The sequence below is a fragment of the Adiantum capillus-veneris genome, chromosome 10 (assembly GCF_014529385.1).
Source record: "Adiantum capillus-veneris isolate H3 chromosome 10, ASM1452938v2, whole genome shotgun sequence".
NCBI lineage: Eukaryota > Viridiplantae > Streptophyta > Polypodiopsida > Polypodiales > Pteridaceae > Adiantum > Adiantum capillus-veneris.
This window is the reverse complement of record NC_140940.1, coordinates 16259554-16275971: the sequence shown is the minus strand read 5'-3', so window position 1 is coordinate 16275971 and position 16418 is coordinate 16259554. Positions and strand designations below refer to the sequence as shown.

The following is a 16418-nucleotide window of genomic DNA, read 5'->3' as shown; positions in this document are numbered from 1 at the left end:
AGGGTAGCACTAGTGGCTAAGTAGCTTTGGGTTCAGTCTTGCTCATGGTTTAAACTCCAGGCTTGGTCGAGCGTGAGAATTCTCTCCCCTATGTTGTTGCTTACGCACTCTGATGTACATTGAAATCGTTATATTAATGAAAGATGTAAATTGTTAGTACCCTTGGAGAGGGGATCTCTTATAGATGTGTTTAGGCTTCATGTCACACATTATAATCCGTAATCTATCATAATTCTTGATATGGTAGCTAAGTGGATGCAAGGCACACAAGTAAGTCTTTGAGGATTTGCTTATTCAATTGAAATGTTCCAGGGGAGAGGGATGTCTTGGACAAAAATGTTGTTTAAGTGGTGTATTTATGAAAGCACAAAATAGTTATTAAGTAGCTTCTCTTTAGGCAGCATCACCGCGGGAGGCTCACTCTACACCCCTCTCTTACCATACGATTTTGGACTTCTTTCAAATGCAAACTGTTCGTTTTCCTTTGGAGGCAGTGGAGAGTTGAACTTGGGTCTTTACCATCTATGGTTAGCTGCCGTTTGAACTGCTTCTGAGAGCTTGAACTGAAAAAAATAGCGCGGGAAGCAAAGGAAGCCACTTCTTCCCCTTCGTGCCCGCTGCAGGACTAGCATTGAAGCGTGTGAATATGGCGTCAGAAAACGTTCACCAGTTTGGAAATATTATGCTTGGCGGTCGCGGCGGTGCTGTAAGTACTCCTTCTTTCCGCAAAACTTAAATGCCTCTACCTCTTTTCGTAAAAAATTAGGGTTTTCCCAGCTTTGGTGCATGCAGAACATTGTTTGCGACTTCCTCTCTTTTTTTTTCTGTCCTCAAATTTTTTCTTCTTTGCATTCCACTGTGGTTTTTGCTTGAGTTTTAATATAATTCTGTTCAGGACGAATCATCATGGTTACTTGTCTTTCTGGCTTACCCAACCTCTTCAATTCCCAATAGAACTCGGGGCCAGCAAAAATTGAATTTTAATCTTTCTGTTCAAGACATGAATCACGGATGTATTTTGTCTTAGGCTGTTTTTCAATATGTGTTGTTCTTATCTTTTGTTGTTATAATTCTATCTAACTGTTTCCTTTTAGTGGTAGGCTTCATCATGGGTGAGTCTCCCTTGGATCCCTAGAGTCGCAACTTAAAGTAGTTCACAGAACTTTGCAGTGATGTATGCTCATGTCTGTGAAGGAGCATTTGACACCGAGTTCTTCACAACTATGTATGATAGAGTTGATAATATTGTGTTGTGGATGCCTGATGTTAGTCTATAACTTTCACTTTCCTTATCGAGGTACATGCTTGTATATTTGCCCTTTTTTTTGGTTTGCTCATTAGAAGCTACCTACTTAGTAAATTAGTTGTCATTTTTCTTGTAGGCAACTATAAATTAACAAATTTAATAGTTTTTTGTATTACATGGCATTGGTTCAATGATTGTTTATGGAAAAGAGAGAGGGAGGGAGGGAGCAAGGCATGTCAAACATAGTATATCAACAAAAAATGAATAATCATTTTAGTGTAAAGTGTATATATTTAACTAGTAGTGTGTCTTTGTGATTCACTTCTTTTTTCAGAATTCAGGGCAGTTAAAGATTTATGCTGGTGGCTTTGTTTGGAGAAAGACAGGCGGTGGTAAGGTGGTCGAGGTTTCGAAGGCAGATGTTTCTAGCCTAAGCTGGACTCGTGTTCCTAGAGGCTATCAACTTGGTGTGCGCTTGAAAGCAGGGTCCAATGTCAAGTTCAATGGTTTCAAAGAACAGGTTTACATACTGAAGTGAAGGTTTATTGATTGTCCTTAGGGTGTCATTCTATGTCTTAAAAATTTGCAAGCAAGAGCACCTATTTGGGTCATAACTCAACATAATAGCAGATACAGATACAAAGATAGTGAGGATACTAAATTGCGGAAATAGAGGCTTTACATTAATGGACATTCTGTATAATTAGAGGATGATTGTGTACATTATTTGAAAGTATTTTATTACAGTCCTCTTTTCTTGTCACAGTTTTAGTTGCTCAGGAAGGTCTTCTTTTGTTATGTGTACTGCTCTGTTGAAGTCTCCTTTGTTTAAGTTTGACAATTGAATCTTGTATTGATGGTCTATTGGAAAGGGTTAGGTTTGTAGCTGCATATGATTCGGGCTGCTAATGTTATTTCTTGGATTCTTATGATTGTTCAGGATGTCTCTACGCTATCTAATTTTATGTCCATAAACTTGGGCGTAGTCCCTGAGGATAAGCCACTTTCAGTCAGCGGAAGAAACTGGGGTCAAGCAGACCTAAACGGTGTGAACTGTTGTCATGCATTATATTTTTATGAATTACTCTTATTTCCTTGTTTCTCTCTCTAACATGTGTATTATGGTTAGGGAACATGCTATCATTTGAAGTTGGAGGCAAGCAGGCCTTTGAATTGTCATTAGCAGATGTTTCACAGACACAACTGCAAGGAAAAAATGACGTTCTATTGGAATTTCATGTGGATGACACTACTGGTGCAAACGAGGTGATTTGCTTTTTTATTTGGTTTTTTTGGGTTTGTGGCTCTCTCCCAGATTGGACTTACTTGTTGGTTCTTTTTTTTGCCTGTTTAGAAAGACTGTTTGATGGAGATGAGTTTTCATGTGCCTACAACAAATACTACTTATGTCGGAGATGATAACAATCCGCCAGCTCAGGTCTGGGAATTGACACAGATGCTTTTGTTCGTTTGAGCATGTCTCAGAATTTTATTATGGGATTCCAAAGTAGCTGGTTTAGGCCAGTTCTCTGTGTTCAATACTAAACCATAGTAATTTCTTGGGTTCTTTATTTAACGCTATGGCATACTTGACCGTTTAGGTGTTTTGCGACAAAATTCTCTCCATGGCAGATGTGGCGTCTTCAGCCGCTGAAGCGGTTGCTGTTTTCAGGGAGGTTACTATATTAACTCCAAGGTAAATTTTGTGTTTTAAGACAAATTAAACGTGCAGATTGCTTATCATTTCAGAGGAAGAACAATAAAATGCTCATATTTTTACTGCTGTATGCTGGTTCATTCTCCTTGGGAGTTGCGGTCGCTTTGTCTTGGTGCCTTTTGTGATTGCAGATGACATGATTTACTCGGAACAAAAAAGGGAAGAGACATTTGATATGTTTTGATAGTTTTCATGTTTATATTTTGATACCGCCAGGGGTCGATACAGTGTGGAATTGCATCTTTCCTTTTTACGCTTGCAAGGTCAAGCCAATGATTTCAAGATTCAATATACTAGCGTTGTTCGCCTTTTTGTCATTCCAAAGGTAGGGGTATTCTTTAGCACTCTCATTTTGCAAGAATGTTTATCAGAAGGACTGTACATATTATCATACGGATCGTGATATCTCATGGGTACATTTTTTTTCATCTCCAGTCCAATCAGCCACACACTTTCGTAGTAATCTCGCTGGATCCTCCCATACGAAAAGGACAGACATTTTATCCCCACATCGTCTTGCAGGTAATTTTACATACCTTTTTCATCTCATTGAAGTAAGCTTTTTTTTTTTTTTAACAGGTAATTTTACACACCTTTTTCATCTCATTGAAGTAAGCCTGCACATTGTTGCATCATTCAAATTTCTCATGTGCATAGTTGTGAGACTGGTGAGTGTTTGGGGTTTGAAGGGGCAAGAAAATTTGGGGAGGGGAGATGATGTATTGATCGGCAAAGTATTGGGAGGTGCTTTAGTGTGAGATGAGAATTGTTCAGTAAGGGGAAGTTATGCAGGTAAGGTGTATCTGGAGTCCTGCATTGCCTGTAGAAATGGAGTTTGCATATCACCTACGAGATGGGTGTGCTTGTTGCTGGTTTTGTCAAAACAGCTGTCCACTGATACTTTCACAAACTTGTGCCAAGTGTTTGACATCTTTTTGACATCAAACATGTGTCATGTTTTCTTCCCTCTTTTGTTAGTTTTCGACAGATGACACACTTGAATTGGACCTGACCATCAGTGAGGACCTGCTGACGTCAAAGTATAATGACCGGCTCGAAGCAACATACCAAGTCAGTTTAGCTGTCCAGTTTCTCTCTGCTTAAATTTTTGAATTTGATTCTGGCTAGTCTCATACTTTGACTTTCGGCATAGGGGCTTGAGGTGGAGGTGTTTGCTCAAGTCTTGCGAGGCTTATCAGGAGCGAAGGTGACAAGGCCAGGGAAATTCAGAAGCAGCCAAGACGGCTATGCAGTCAGAGCATCTTTGAAAGCAGAGGATGGTGTTTTGTATCCCTTGGAGAAAGCATTTTTCTTTTTACCAAAGCCACCAACTCTTATCCTTCATGATGAGGTTGGTCGAATAAAAACTCTTTGTTGACCATAAGCTGAATTAAACTTATTGTAGGAATGATATACAAAGAAAAAACCTAAAGAAACTGGGAAAGCCTCTCCTAAAGAGATTAAATTAAGCTGTTAAACTATAAATAATTCTTCAATGTTGGATCTTGATGAGGTTGAACTGCAGGGCGTGTCTTTCTTAGTGAGGGCATTCTCGCCTGTATCATACTCAAGTTCTGCAATGGAGCACCTGCTTCCTTCTTTCTGCCACTAAAGATGTCTTTGTATGGTCTTTGCTGCCACCTCTTGAACCTACACTGGGATGCTGTTTTAGCAATTTTACCTACCCTATATAGGGGCCGAGCAGAAATGCCTGACCCACACCCTACATGCAATGACCCAAAATGTGGGAGAAATAGGAGTAAACTAGGGCGCCCTTCAGAAAGGCACAAGGTTCCTGCCCGACAAAATCTAGGAAAAAATCCCCGACAGGCCTAGAATCTGGAAAAGCCTCACAAGGCTGGACATAGCCACAAACAAGATCTAGACACCAAAAGCATAAGTTCTAAAAACATCAGGTTCCAGAAGCATCTGCCTTCAAAAAGCTTGTGCCAAATTTGCCCAGGCCTGCACCTGCCTACAGAAATCACGGGATTCCATACGCTGCCACGTGGCACTGTTGGTGTAGGACGCAGAAAATCCGTACAATCAGCCCGCCAGCAGATTTTAGGCCCTGTCGGCAGAATTTTATAAGTTGGGTAAACTTCATTTTCCCTTTAGGCACCTCGGCGAACACTTATAAGTACCTGTTCCTGCCTCTAAGTTTTAGGCCCCTCGGCAAGAATCTGCCAAACACTGTCAAGTTAGTTCATGACCCGCCGGTCACTTAGATGACCTAGTGCCATGCAGATGGACATAGATGCAAACATCACATAGGATTAACTGTTCCTGCACTCAGGGTTATCAAGCAAACCTCTCTATAGAGAATTGCAGGGCCTAGAATAGACAATCCTATCCACCAATGACAACAAGTGCTAGCGACCTCCATCAAAGTCTGCTAGGTCCTAGGATCCTGTCACTTGTGCAGGCTAGAATTTCACCATCTCTAGCATGTACACCATGCTGTGTGGGCATGTCATCAATAGCTATATGCTATAGAAAAAGTCAGAGATGGGCTGTGCTTCCATTGAGAATTAGTCGAGCCATCTTGCTCCGAAGTGCGGCTCACAATGCTAGAAGCTAACATACACGTGTCCCTTACTTGAGTATCACTACAATTTACAACTTGTAACTCATCTCCCATACCATTATTCAAAGATTGAATAGGTCCTCTAGGCTTTACCAAGGAAGTAGGAGCCATCGCCCGAGCCTAGTTGGAATGAGGTGGGTTGCTTGGACAACTATTCTAGAGTTAGAGTTAGACTTCAGATGGCCAGATGATTGATTCAAATTTCAGATGAACAATTGAACTGAAAGGGAATAGACTTAAGATTATAAGACAAGTGGAATTGTATTCGGATTTAGATGATGATTCGAAGTACAAGAGTTCAAAGACAGAGCTCTAAAATGAAAGTACAACTGGTACAAGACTCGTCCAGAGTCTGAAGAATGAAGAGTCTTGAGCCAAGAGTAGCGTCCCCAAAATGGGGTTAGTGGGTCCTATTTATAGGTTTCCGTGGCAGTGGAGTTTTTGTTGTACAGTTAGTCTAGCTGGTCCTATTTATAGGTATCCGCGGCATTGAAGTCTGATTGGTCGTACAGTCTCGCAGAATAGGGTAACTGACGGGAACTCTGCTGTTGAGCTGGCTTTATCTCTTTTGCTTAGACTTCCACTTATCTGGAGCCTTCTTCATTTCAGGCATATGAACTTGTTGCACTGGTGGTTGTGCAGTTTGGTGAAACTGGCACGTAGACTCACGGAAGTGCGGTAGACTTTAGCTTTCACCCGATCTTTACACTGTTTAACTTTATTACGTCTTTACACTGTTTAACTTTATTACGCAAAGGAACTTCATGAACAAGCCTATAAATTGGAATTCAACACTTCAAACAAACCACAGCTTGGCAGCTAGAGTGCTCCCAAGCAGATAGTGACACCGCATTGCTCCCAAAGGTTGGCGCCCCTTCCGGTATTTCTCCTATTCTAGCCCAATTTTGGCACCATAATTGCAATAGGAGGCTTCATAGAAAAAATTCGCATATCCTAGGTGACTTCCCGCGCACATTACAACACTTTGACAAACTTGGCGAGAAAATACAGCATGCTGAAATCTTTGGAGTCTGTTTTTCACCCCTAAAATGCACCGGATTACTTGTTTCGCAGTTCCCTAACTTCCCCGAAGCTCCTCGGACTATTAGGGATGAAAAAGGATCAAAACCCTAAACCTGCAAAAAAACACAAGCTATAATTCCCTATTTGGGGCTCTGTTTTGCGTGCAGATCGCATTTGTAGCAAGTTCGCACCTACAGGTGTAAGGTGCAGCGGAAGTGAATGTTGAACTTTGCTTAAGATGAGTGCTCCGAACTGTGCTCAAGAGTTCTTTTTTCTTACGGAAGAAAGAGCCTTCCGTTCCTTTAGTGAGAGAGTGCAATGATCACAAACAAAGTGAATTGACATTGTGAATGAAGGTGTTGAGAGAGAGAGAGAGAGAGAGAGAGAGAGAGAGAGAGAGAGAGAGAGAGAGAGAGAGAGAGAGAGAGAGAGAGAGAGAGAGAGAGAGAGATGAAATGTTATATTAATGCCTTCAAAAGGCCAAAGTGACCTATGAGACCAGAAAGTTACAATGTGGTGGATCTGATACAAAGTCAAAGTAACAAAATAACAACATAACAAAACAAAAAATACTTTGGGATCCTAGATTGCTCGATGTGAACTAAGCAAAATGGGCGGCTTGTTGGGATAGCTAAATCACAGGAGATCTAGCATCGATCGTTGGCGGATCTCATCAATCTCCTCCATGGTCAATAGTCTCGTGCATGCTTGGCCAGAGTGCTCCGAATCTTTTGATGTAGCCTCCGTCGATGCTGTGTATGTCCTCCACAGTCGTGGGCGCTTGGATTTCCCCAGCTCAATCGCTCAGTTGATCAGTGTGCCTCTGGTGTGAGACGAAAGGGAGCTCTGCTGTGGGAGTGGCTCCTGCAATTGTCCCGTGTTTGCTCTAAAGAAATCTGTGATCTGTCTCTGAGACTGGCTAGCCTCTCCACTCATCAGGCTATCTCTGTGTCTGCGCAGCTTGAGCAAGAACAAACCCATGCATCTCTGATCCTCGTATCCCATGACTCTGGAGAGTGGTCCAAAACCCTCTCTGAACAAGCAATGGAAGCGGCCTCGTATCTCGTAGTAGACGGGGCAGCGGCATGTGTAGTGCAACTCTGTCTCAGGCTCCATGTCACACAAGGGGCATGTCTTGGCCTCTGTAGATTGCTGGTAATCCGTTGTATCTCCCAGTCTCAATCCACAACTGGTGAGAAGATGTGCGTAACTGGCCAATAGCACATCGTATACCATGAGACAAGTGGGTTATTATGTATCTGGGTCTCGTCACAAAACCATCCTCCGTAAGCTGGAGAAGATGCTCTCTGTAGAAAGCCATCTTCGTGCCCAACTCCTGTGCTGGCTGTATCCATGTCCTCTTGGTGTCTAGCTGGGTTAGGTCTTGGCGGATGAGCCTGGTGATCTCGGACTGTGTAAGAGTGGGAGATGGTGCATCCAATGAGTATTGGAAGGGTGGCAACCTGTCTATGCTGAACCCATGCGCCTGAAACCATGATGTCATCTCCCCATACCAGCATGCTGTATCTCCTCCCTGCATGGCTAACTGTCGAGAGGACTCAAGTGCAATCCAAGCATATCTGTCTCTAGGAAGTTCCCACGTGCGGTGTATGAAGGAGATTGATCTGGTGAGTGCCTCAACCACTAGTGGGGGGGCCGCTAGCTCTGCTTTGATAATGGCACGTGGTACTGATGCCTTGGTTCTAATGAGCCGCGAGATCATAGAGACGAGAGGTTTCTCCATGTTCCCCCATCCATCAGTGCGACCCGACCTCCCGTGGTGATCCAATGAAGGTCCCCATATCTCAGTGCCATAGAGCAATGCAGAAGCCACCAAAGTGTCAAAGAGCCAGAGCTTCGTCCGAGGCTCCTGAAATCGAACTTGCGAACACATCCTCTCCAATCTACCCAATGCTGCATGGGCTCTAGTCAATCTGGTCTCTGCTGCTCTCCTGAGTGAGAATGCAGGTCCGCTAAAAACCACTCCAAGGTAAGTGTAAGCATCTGTGTACTCCACAGTCTCTTGGTCGTATGTGAATGTAGGTGCTGACCTCCTGATCCACTGTGGGGTGGTATTAAACACCATAACCTTGGTTTTACTAAGGTTGACAGACAAACCACTTTCGTGGGCAAACCTATGGAAAGCATCCAAGTGACGCTGCATCCCCTCCGGAGATTCGGAGATCAACACAATATCATCTTCATATAACAAACGTAGAATCCATGTCCTTGCCAGCTGTGCACCTCTATCACCATCTCTCTTAATGTAGTCAGAAACCTCATCCACATACATACCGAATAGACTAGGAGAGAGCGGGCAGCCCTACTTCACCCCAATAGTGGAGTGAACCGGTGTAGATAGTCCCTCAGGGGTGCATACATGCCCTACTACTGATTTGTACAATGCCATGATCCCCAAATGAGCTCTGTGGGTACTCCCATCTCCTGTAATCTGCGCATCAATCTAGCTCCGGGTATTGTGTCAATGGCTTTGTGGAAGTCCACAAAGCTACAATAGATCCGTCTCCCATGAGATCTGCCCTCCTCGATGATGGTCCTGAGTGTCAAGATATGGTCAAGAGTAGAGAAGCCTCTCTTGAACCTTGCCTGCCCAGCTGCAAGCATTCCTTCCCTCTCTGCCCTTCTACTCAATTGTTGCTCAAGAATGGATGCATACAACCGTGCCAGTGTGTGTCCAATCATGATAGTGCGATAATTTATAGGCTCCATAGGGTCTCTTGACTTGAAGATAGGTACAATCGTAGATAGGCCCCAAGTATCCGGCAAGCCCTCACACATGGCACGGTTAAACATAACTGCTAGAAGCTCTGCTAGTAGATCTTTGGCATGCATGAAATGCTCAGCCACTAAGCCATCATGATCATATGCTCTCCTAGTCCTCATCCTGTCAATGGCTTTCTTCACCATCTCAGCGATGAAAAAAGCACAAGTGTGTGGGCATGGATTGGGGGGGTCAGGAAGGGGCGGCTGTCCAGGTATTGTGTACAAAGATGATGCGTACTAACCCCAGGTCTCTGTGGAGGTAACGGCAGGGGTGGGGGGGGGGGGGGAGACTCCTCATGAAAGAGCCGCCACGCCTCATGCGAGTCCTGACTCAAGAATAGCTGGTACAAATCTTGCTCTAGGCGAGCCAAAAATGCCCTCTTCTTCCGCGGCACCAGGTGTCGGAAGTCAATCTGTGACTGTCTGTGAGTGACGTCCCCCAAAAGCACGAAGTTTAGCTCTAGTCTGGCGACACTCCTCATCATACCAGTTGTTCTGAGGCATGCTCCTTGATCGGCGTCTCTGCTCAGGCTGGGTGTGTGGGTATGCCTCTGCTGCTGCATCATGTAATGTCTGTGTCAGTATATTAGTAAGCTTCTCCAGAGGTCGCCCCGGTTCCTCAATGCATAGGCGTTTGTAGATCTCGTCTATGTATACAGAATCCGTCTCCCGCGTGAAGGTGTTGCGAGTAGGGGCTGCTACTTGTGGCCTGTGTGCTACACTGAACTAGAAGGAGATGGTCATCGACACAAGAGCATGATCCACTGCCACCCCAACCGGTCTGGGCCCAACTGTGAGATCCTGGATACTAGAGATGAGATTCGGCTGCGCCATGACATAGTCCACTGTGTTGGCTCCATGTCTGTGTGGGAAGCATGTGAAACCTCCCGCAGACAACAGGAAACCTCTGTAGGCCATTCAAGGTGGCCAGTCCATGTGCAATGCCCATGTCTATCAGGTGTCGCCCATACTCAGTATATTCCACATCGTGTGATATTCTGGCCAGGCCCGTCTCTACAAAATCTAGCTCTCTCAGCATCTCCTCTGAAGTATCATAAAACACTGTCTGGTGATGGGCAGTCCTAGCATTGAAGTCCCCTAGAATGATAATGTCACCATCTCTAGAGAACTCCCATATGTCATCATCCAAAATAGAAAAGGGGGACTGTCCTCTGGGTGATACATAGAAACGTACTTGGGGGAAAGTAGCAATTAGCAATGTAGAGATATCTGCCTGTCTCTGCTTTCAATCTCACCCACATGTACCTAGCTTGCTCATCCCTGTGGGCTATATGTATCAATGGCTTCAAATCCTCTCTAAATAACATTGCCACTTCCCCCGAGCCCCGTCCTTTGTGCTCTGAGCGCGTCTCCCGTCCGTAAGCTATCTCCCATCTGTATCCATTGATGTGAGGCATGGATTGCCCAGAGGCCTGATGTGTCTCAGAGTAAAAGATGATGTCTCTTCTAGTAAAACTATCCTCAAAAGCACCCACATCAAGACGCATAGATCCATTACAGTTCCAGGCAGCCACTTTGAGTGTGGTCCCATAAGTCTCGCACCATCATGTGGAGCGTCGCTCTAGTATTACCACTCTTTCATCTCGGTAAAAGGCAATCTTGCCTTTTCCCTTGCCGCTCTAATCTCTGGCATTACCTCCTGCATATGAGCGATCTGCGAGAGGGTAAGATCATCCCCGAGAATGATGCCCGTGTAAGGTGCAGCGGAATGATTGTTTGCGCTTTGCTCAAGATGAGTGCTCCGAACTGTGCTCAAGGTTCCTTTTAATTCTTATGGAAGGGAGAGCCTTCCGTTCTTGATGAGAGAATGCTATGATCACAAACAAAGTGAATGGACACTGTGCGTGCAAGTGAATGAGACTGAGAGATAGAGATAGAAGAGAGATACGACACCAGAGACGTTGTAAAACCCTCCTCCGAAGGCCCCACTCGTCGGCGAGAGTGGTCTACTTATGATTGCACAAAGTGGTACAATGATGATGCAACTTGGTACTATGTCGGTGACGACGACGGGGATGACGACGACGATTTTAGGGTTGAAATCTGCGGTCTTCTATCTGCTGTCCATAAAAACGCTATGGCTGAAAATTTGGGACTGTTTCGGGTGGCTGAAAAACGCTGTTTTGGCTGCGTTTTTGAAGGCTGAAAATGACGATATCTTGCATGCATCTAGGGCTGAATCTGCTGCTGTATGGAGTGCTGCAAATGCTTCACTTCAGGCTGAAAATGAAAACGCTGGCAGATTTGGGGAGCATTAGTAAAAACGCTAGGGATCTGGGATGGATGGCGATGCTACAAAACGCTAGGCTTGATGTTGGCGGTGACGGCAAAGCTGAAAACGCCAGAGGATTGTGGGCGATGAGGGAAAACTGAAAACGCCAGGGCTAGGGGTTGGGGTTGACCAAAAACGCCAAGGTGTAGAGGTTCTTGATGGTTCCTACTGAGAAGGTGCCTGTTGAGCGGGGAGCTCCTGTTGCCTCTTCTGCCAAATAGTGCTAGCTCTAGTTTGCTTATATACAAACTTAGCAAAATTGCCCTATCTACTTTTGTTGGGAAGTCACTTAATTTAATAAGTGAAAAATGTCAAAAATAGGGAAAATAAGCTAAATGCACTGGAAAATTCCCTTGATGGAATGTGATGGATTCTGGTGGGAATATTGATGATCATGTTGTGTGCAACCAGAGGATATGCATCTATACTGAGTGACTGGGCATGCACGGTCTACGAATAGACTCACAAAAGTGCCAGATCACTTCTAATCTAGATCGATTGGACTGACTGAACCCTGAACATGCTGTAGCTTGTCCATGGACACATAGGGTTGGATGTGTCACGTGACAGCCCGTCTCTTTAAGAGTTGGCCTTTTCTTCAAGAAGGACTTCTTCGCTTCCATGGAGGGAAAACGGAGGACGAGTGCCCTTTCTTTTGAGGTTTCCCCACTGCTTCCATTTTTCTTTATGTTGCCCACTCTCCAGGCTCTTGTGTGCGTCGGCTCATGAACCCCCATCAAGGCCATGAGTTCTTTTACCTCTTCGTCCACATTGTCTTTGTCTCTAAGACCACCAATTCTCACATGTAAAGCGCACACACGTCTTCTTTGCTCCTCCTCTAGTGTCAGATTAATGATAGTGGGTGTGGACGTGGATGTTATCTCCTTGCTTTTTCCTTTCTTGGCCACCTCGATCCATTTCTCGGCTTCATCCGGCTTCTGTTGAGTTTTTGTAAGAACATCTACCCAAGAAGTCGTCATCTCTTTGTGTTGCTCTTCTCCCTCTTTGATGGCCCATACTTGCTCCTTGATCGTGTTGATTTCTTCGATTATTGAGGGTTGCAATTCGCCCTCTTCCAGTGTGTTTCTTGATCGTGCTTGGGCGAGATCTTTCTTGAGTGACGCAATCTCTTCATCTTGAGTCGTCACCCGATCTTCCAGTGCATTGATCTTGCTTTCTTGGATCAACACGCGTCCTTCGAGCATTTTTATTGTGCCCAATAGATTGCGGTTCATCTTGGCAATGGTCTCCTTCATTTCCTCTTTGCACTTTTGAATGGCATCCTCTATGGGGAAGTGTAAGTGAAAAGGGAGCAGTGAGTCACGTTACTGGAGGAAACAAAGCACAAAGTTCAACAACAATCAATAGATGGCTGCAAGATGTGGGCACAGGCTTCTCAAGTTATTCAGTCATATGGTTCTTCATTATCTGCTTATGGTTTTCTTTTCTTCTTAGGGGCTCATTTTGTACGGGCCTTTAGTCTAATGTTTCTATTCAGTGGTTGCGGCTATTGATAATAACTTATTGAATCTATAGTTTGGGCTTATAACAAATTGAAAGTTGCTCTTGTCACCCGGAGCTCTAAGTATTATACATCCTTTTGTTTTCAAAAACAAGTTGTTTATACATATAGTTTCAATATCTCCACTTATGAATGCAGCTTTCTCCTTATCTGGCAAGCTGCTATGTAGCGATTGGGGTTAGACATGTTAGCCCAGTGCCCAATGGAACCTACGGGGTCTGACATTGAGACAAGGGGTTTAAAACAAGGACAGAAGTGAAGGCTGTAACTAGCGGCAATGCACAAGGCAAAGCGTCTTCTATGCCATAAGATTCCACGTCTTTGACAATCTCCCATACACTTTCCTTAAGTGACTCTGGGTGTTCACAAGTTTCCGGGGCCGTAAAGTTGAAGTTTAGTCTTTTGTCTTTTGCTTCCGTAAAAATTGGCTTCAATTTCTCTAAAGAAGACCCCCATATCCGGACTTTCAGAATCCTTTAATCTTAATGTGGCAGCGGAAAAGAAAAAGGCCAAGAAGATACGACAAAGGCAATACTATTGTTATATGGGCAATTCGTCATTCACATTTTTGTTTAAAGCCAATTTTGTCCAATAAAGTCCGTAAGGCAAAGGACAAGTCTATAGTGTAATAGTAATGAGATAGATTACGTAAGGCTTTATTACAAAGTGTGCTCCGCTCCTTGTATTTGTTTAACTGCGTGCGAAGTAATAAAGAGAGAGAGAGAGAGAGAAGAATACGACACCAGACGGTTCTCAAACCCTCCTCCAAGGGCCTCCCTCTCTATGGCGAGAGAGGTCTATGCTATTGATTGCACAAATCTGGTACAATGGTCTAGATGCAATGGACTTGTCGACGATGTTGACGACAATGATGACGATGACGAGGACGGGCTGAAATCTGAAAACGTTGAGGTTGAAATCTGCAAATTTGCTAACTGTTGAATTCTGACACTGTGTCGGCGAGGACGGCGACGCGATGACGATGCGCTAAAAACGTGGATGCTGAATTTGCGGACAGCGGGTTGAAACTGAAAACGCTGGCTGATCTGGCGGTACGGCGAGGATCTGTTGCGGGTAGGTGAGATTTGCGAGGCGAGGGGCTAGATCTGCTGTGTCTAAGTGCTGGAAACTGAAAACGCTGATGCAATGGCATGATCTGAGGCCGAAAAACTGTAAACGCTAGGCAATCTGCAATCTGCGAAAAAAGGCTAGGTGAACTGTAGCCAAACGCTGGTCTGGATATGCTATCTATTGAAAACACTAGGCTGGTTCTGTTGTAGAATATGCTAGGCTGATTTGCAACCAAAACGCTAACTGCTTCTTGTTGGCTGGAAAATGCTAGGCCTCCTGCCGGTCTTACTGAGAAGGTGCACTGCAAGTTGCTGGACTTCTTCTGCCTCTTCTGCTAGAAAGTGCTAGCGTTAGGTTTTCTTATATATTGACTTAGCAAAATTGCCCTACCCAGTTTTCCAACAAAAGTCACTTTATTCTATAATAAGTGAAAAATGGATAAATTGGGAAAGCTGGGTGAAACCTGTAGCGCGGATAATGTGTCGTGCTCTCTACAGTGTGGGTGCCCCTCAGTGCAATGTGCGCGACAATCTCACTCAAACAAATGGAAACTCTCTCAACAGAATGAAACACAAGAACAATGGATAACAACAACAGAGACACAACAGTGGACCAGAACATGCAGACTCGACTAGCTCAAAGAACCATGTACAGACTCAGGTGTGGCAGCACACTCAACTCCAGCCCAGGACTCACAGGTACAAAATGGGGTGTCGAGGCTCAGATGTGCAGGGATGGTGAAGCAGTGCTCAGTGTAAGACCCGCTACCTAGACGACGAACCGACCATCTATATAAGATAACGATAATGACCCAACGGCTACTAATAGATACAATCATACAGAGCCACCAACGGCCCATAAATGTCAGCCAGCTAAGTGTGACCTGGCCACATGTCCACTAGGCCACCTTCCGTATCCCTGCCACGTGTCACCGCCCAGAGTGTCCGTCCAATGTGAACAGACCAGACCAACTGTACTAACTGTAATTGTGTCCTGTGAAAGTGACACTGTAGCCTGCTACAGGTTCCCCGCCACAAGACTAGTCACCGTCTCGGTGAGCCAAAACTGAATGAACTGCAAATTTAACTATATGTACAATGAAAGGTGGGGTAAGAGCACAGTCCTGTCACCCAAGGGAAAGTGTCGTCGCCACTGCTGCTCTAGAAGTATCCAGATCGAGAGGAGCCATCAGATCGATTGTGTAACTATGCGGTTGCTGTACTGTGCTCTGCATAACGTGGTTTCCTGTGGTTGTAGCAGCCATCTGCTGCACAGCCGATGGAAGCACCTGCCTTGAAGTGAACTCCGGACGCCTAGTAACACATCCATGGCGGTGTGCACCAGCAACACCGTCACAACAAGGAACACTCTGGCTCTGCATGTGTGGCATCTGGACCTGAGACCCCTGCTGAGTGAAGTATTGGAATTGGGGCTGTGGGTAGTGTCCCATGAACTGCTGAGAGGGCTGAGAGGGACCTGCTGGGTAGTGTCCCATGAACTGCTGAGAGGGCTGAGAGGGACCTGCTGGCACTGCAAAGCCTGTTGGATTCTGGACCTGTATCCCTGGCTCAGTCCATCCATATCCCACAGGAGCCTGGGTAGGCCTGTTATCATACATAAGCATTTCTTGAAATCCCTGCACCTGTGCTTTTAGGTCATCAATAATCCTCGACTTTATCTTCAATGCCTGCTATAGTGCAAAAATCGTTGCATCTCAATCTGCGATGACACTCTCGGCAACTCGCAGATATCCCTCCATAGCTATGTATGTGACAGAGTGATGCTGGTGGGTTGCAATTAGCTACTCCGCGCCTAGCTCGATGGTGGCAATAGCAGCTCTGGAGTCCTGAAGTAACTTCTCTGAAAGCTGAAACAGAGAAGTGGAGTTGGTCCTACCTGAAGATCCCTCAGATGAATGTGATGCTGGAGGGCGCACATGTGGCACAGCCGGCGAGCTAGAAGTAGGTACAGTTGGTGTAGTAGGTGTCTCGGAGATTGTTGCTGTAGGTGGAGCGAGAGATATGTTGACCGGTGTATGAGTGAAGATGGGAGAAGAAGGAAGAGGATCCTGTATGGTTGAAGTGACCATCCTGTCCTGAGGAGCGGCAGTAGACACTGGTGCCGGCACAGCAGAACCAGGTGTAGAAGTAGACGTATGATGTTGAAAATGTACCC

At 45.0% G+C, this 16418-nt stretch overlaps 1 protein-coding gene across 1 annotated transcript in view; it reads left to right on the top strand.

Annotated features, from left to right (window-relative positions):
- Nucleotides 1-391: 391 nt before the first annotated feature.
- Nucleotides 392-16418, top strand: part of LOC147448498 (FACT complex subunit SSRP1-like) — a 72713-nt gene continuing 56686 nt past the window's right edge. Inside the window, exons 1-10 of the mRNA XM_086521082.1 lie at nucleotides 392-706; nucleotides 1581-1766; nucleotides 2187-2292; nucleotides 2376-2512; nucleotides 2601-2684; nucleotides 2848-2942; nucleotides 3180-3288; nucleotides 3399-3485; nucleotides 3942-4034; nucleotides 4117-4314. Coding sequence (XP_086377208.1) covers nucleotides 647-706; nucleotides 1581-1766; nucleotides 2187-2292; nucleotides 2376-2512; nucleotides 2601-2684; nucleotides 2848-2942; nucleotides 3180-3288; nucleotides 3399-3485; nucleotides 3942-4034; nucleotides 4117-4314 — 1155 coding nt within the window. The 5' untranslated portion in view covers nucleotides 392-646. The remainder of the gene's footprint in view (nucleotides 707-1580; nucleotides 1767-2186; nucleotides 2293-2375; nucleotides 2513-2600; nucleotides 2685-2847; nucleotides 2943-3179; nucleotides 3289-3398; nucleotides 3486-3941; nucleotides 4035-4116; nucleotides 4315-16418) is intronic.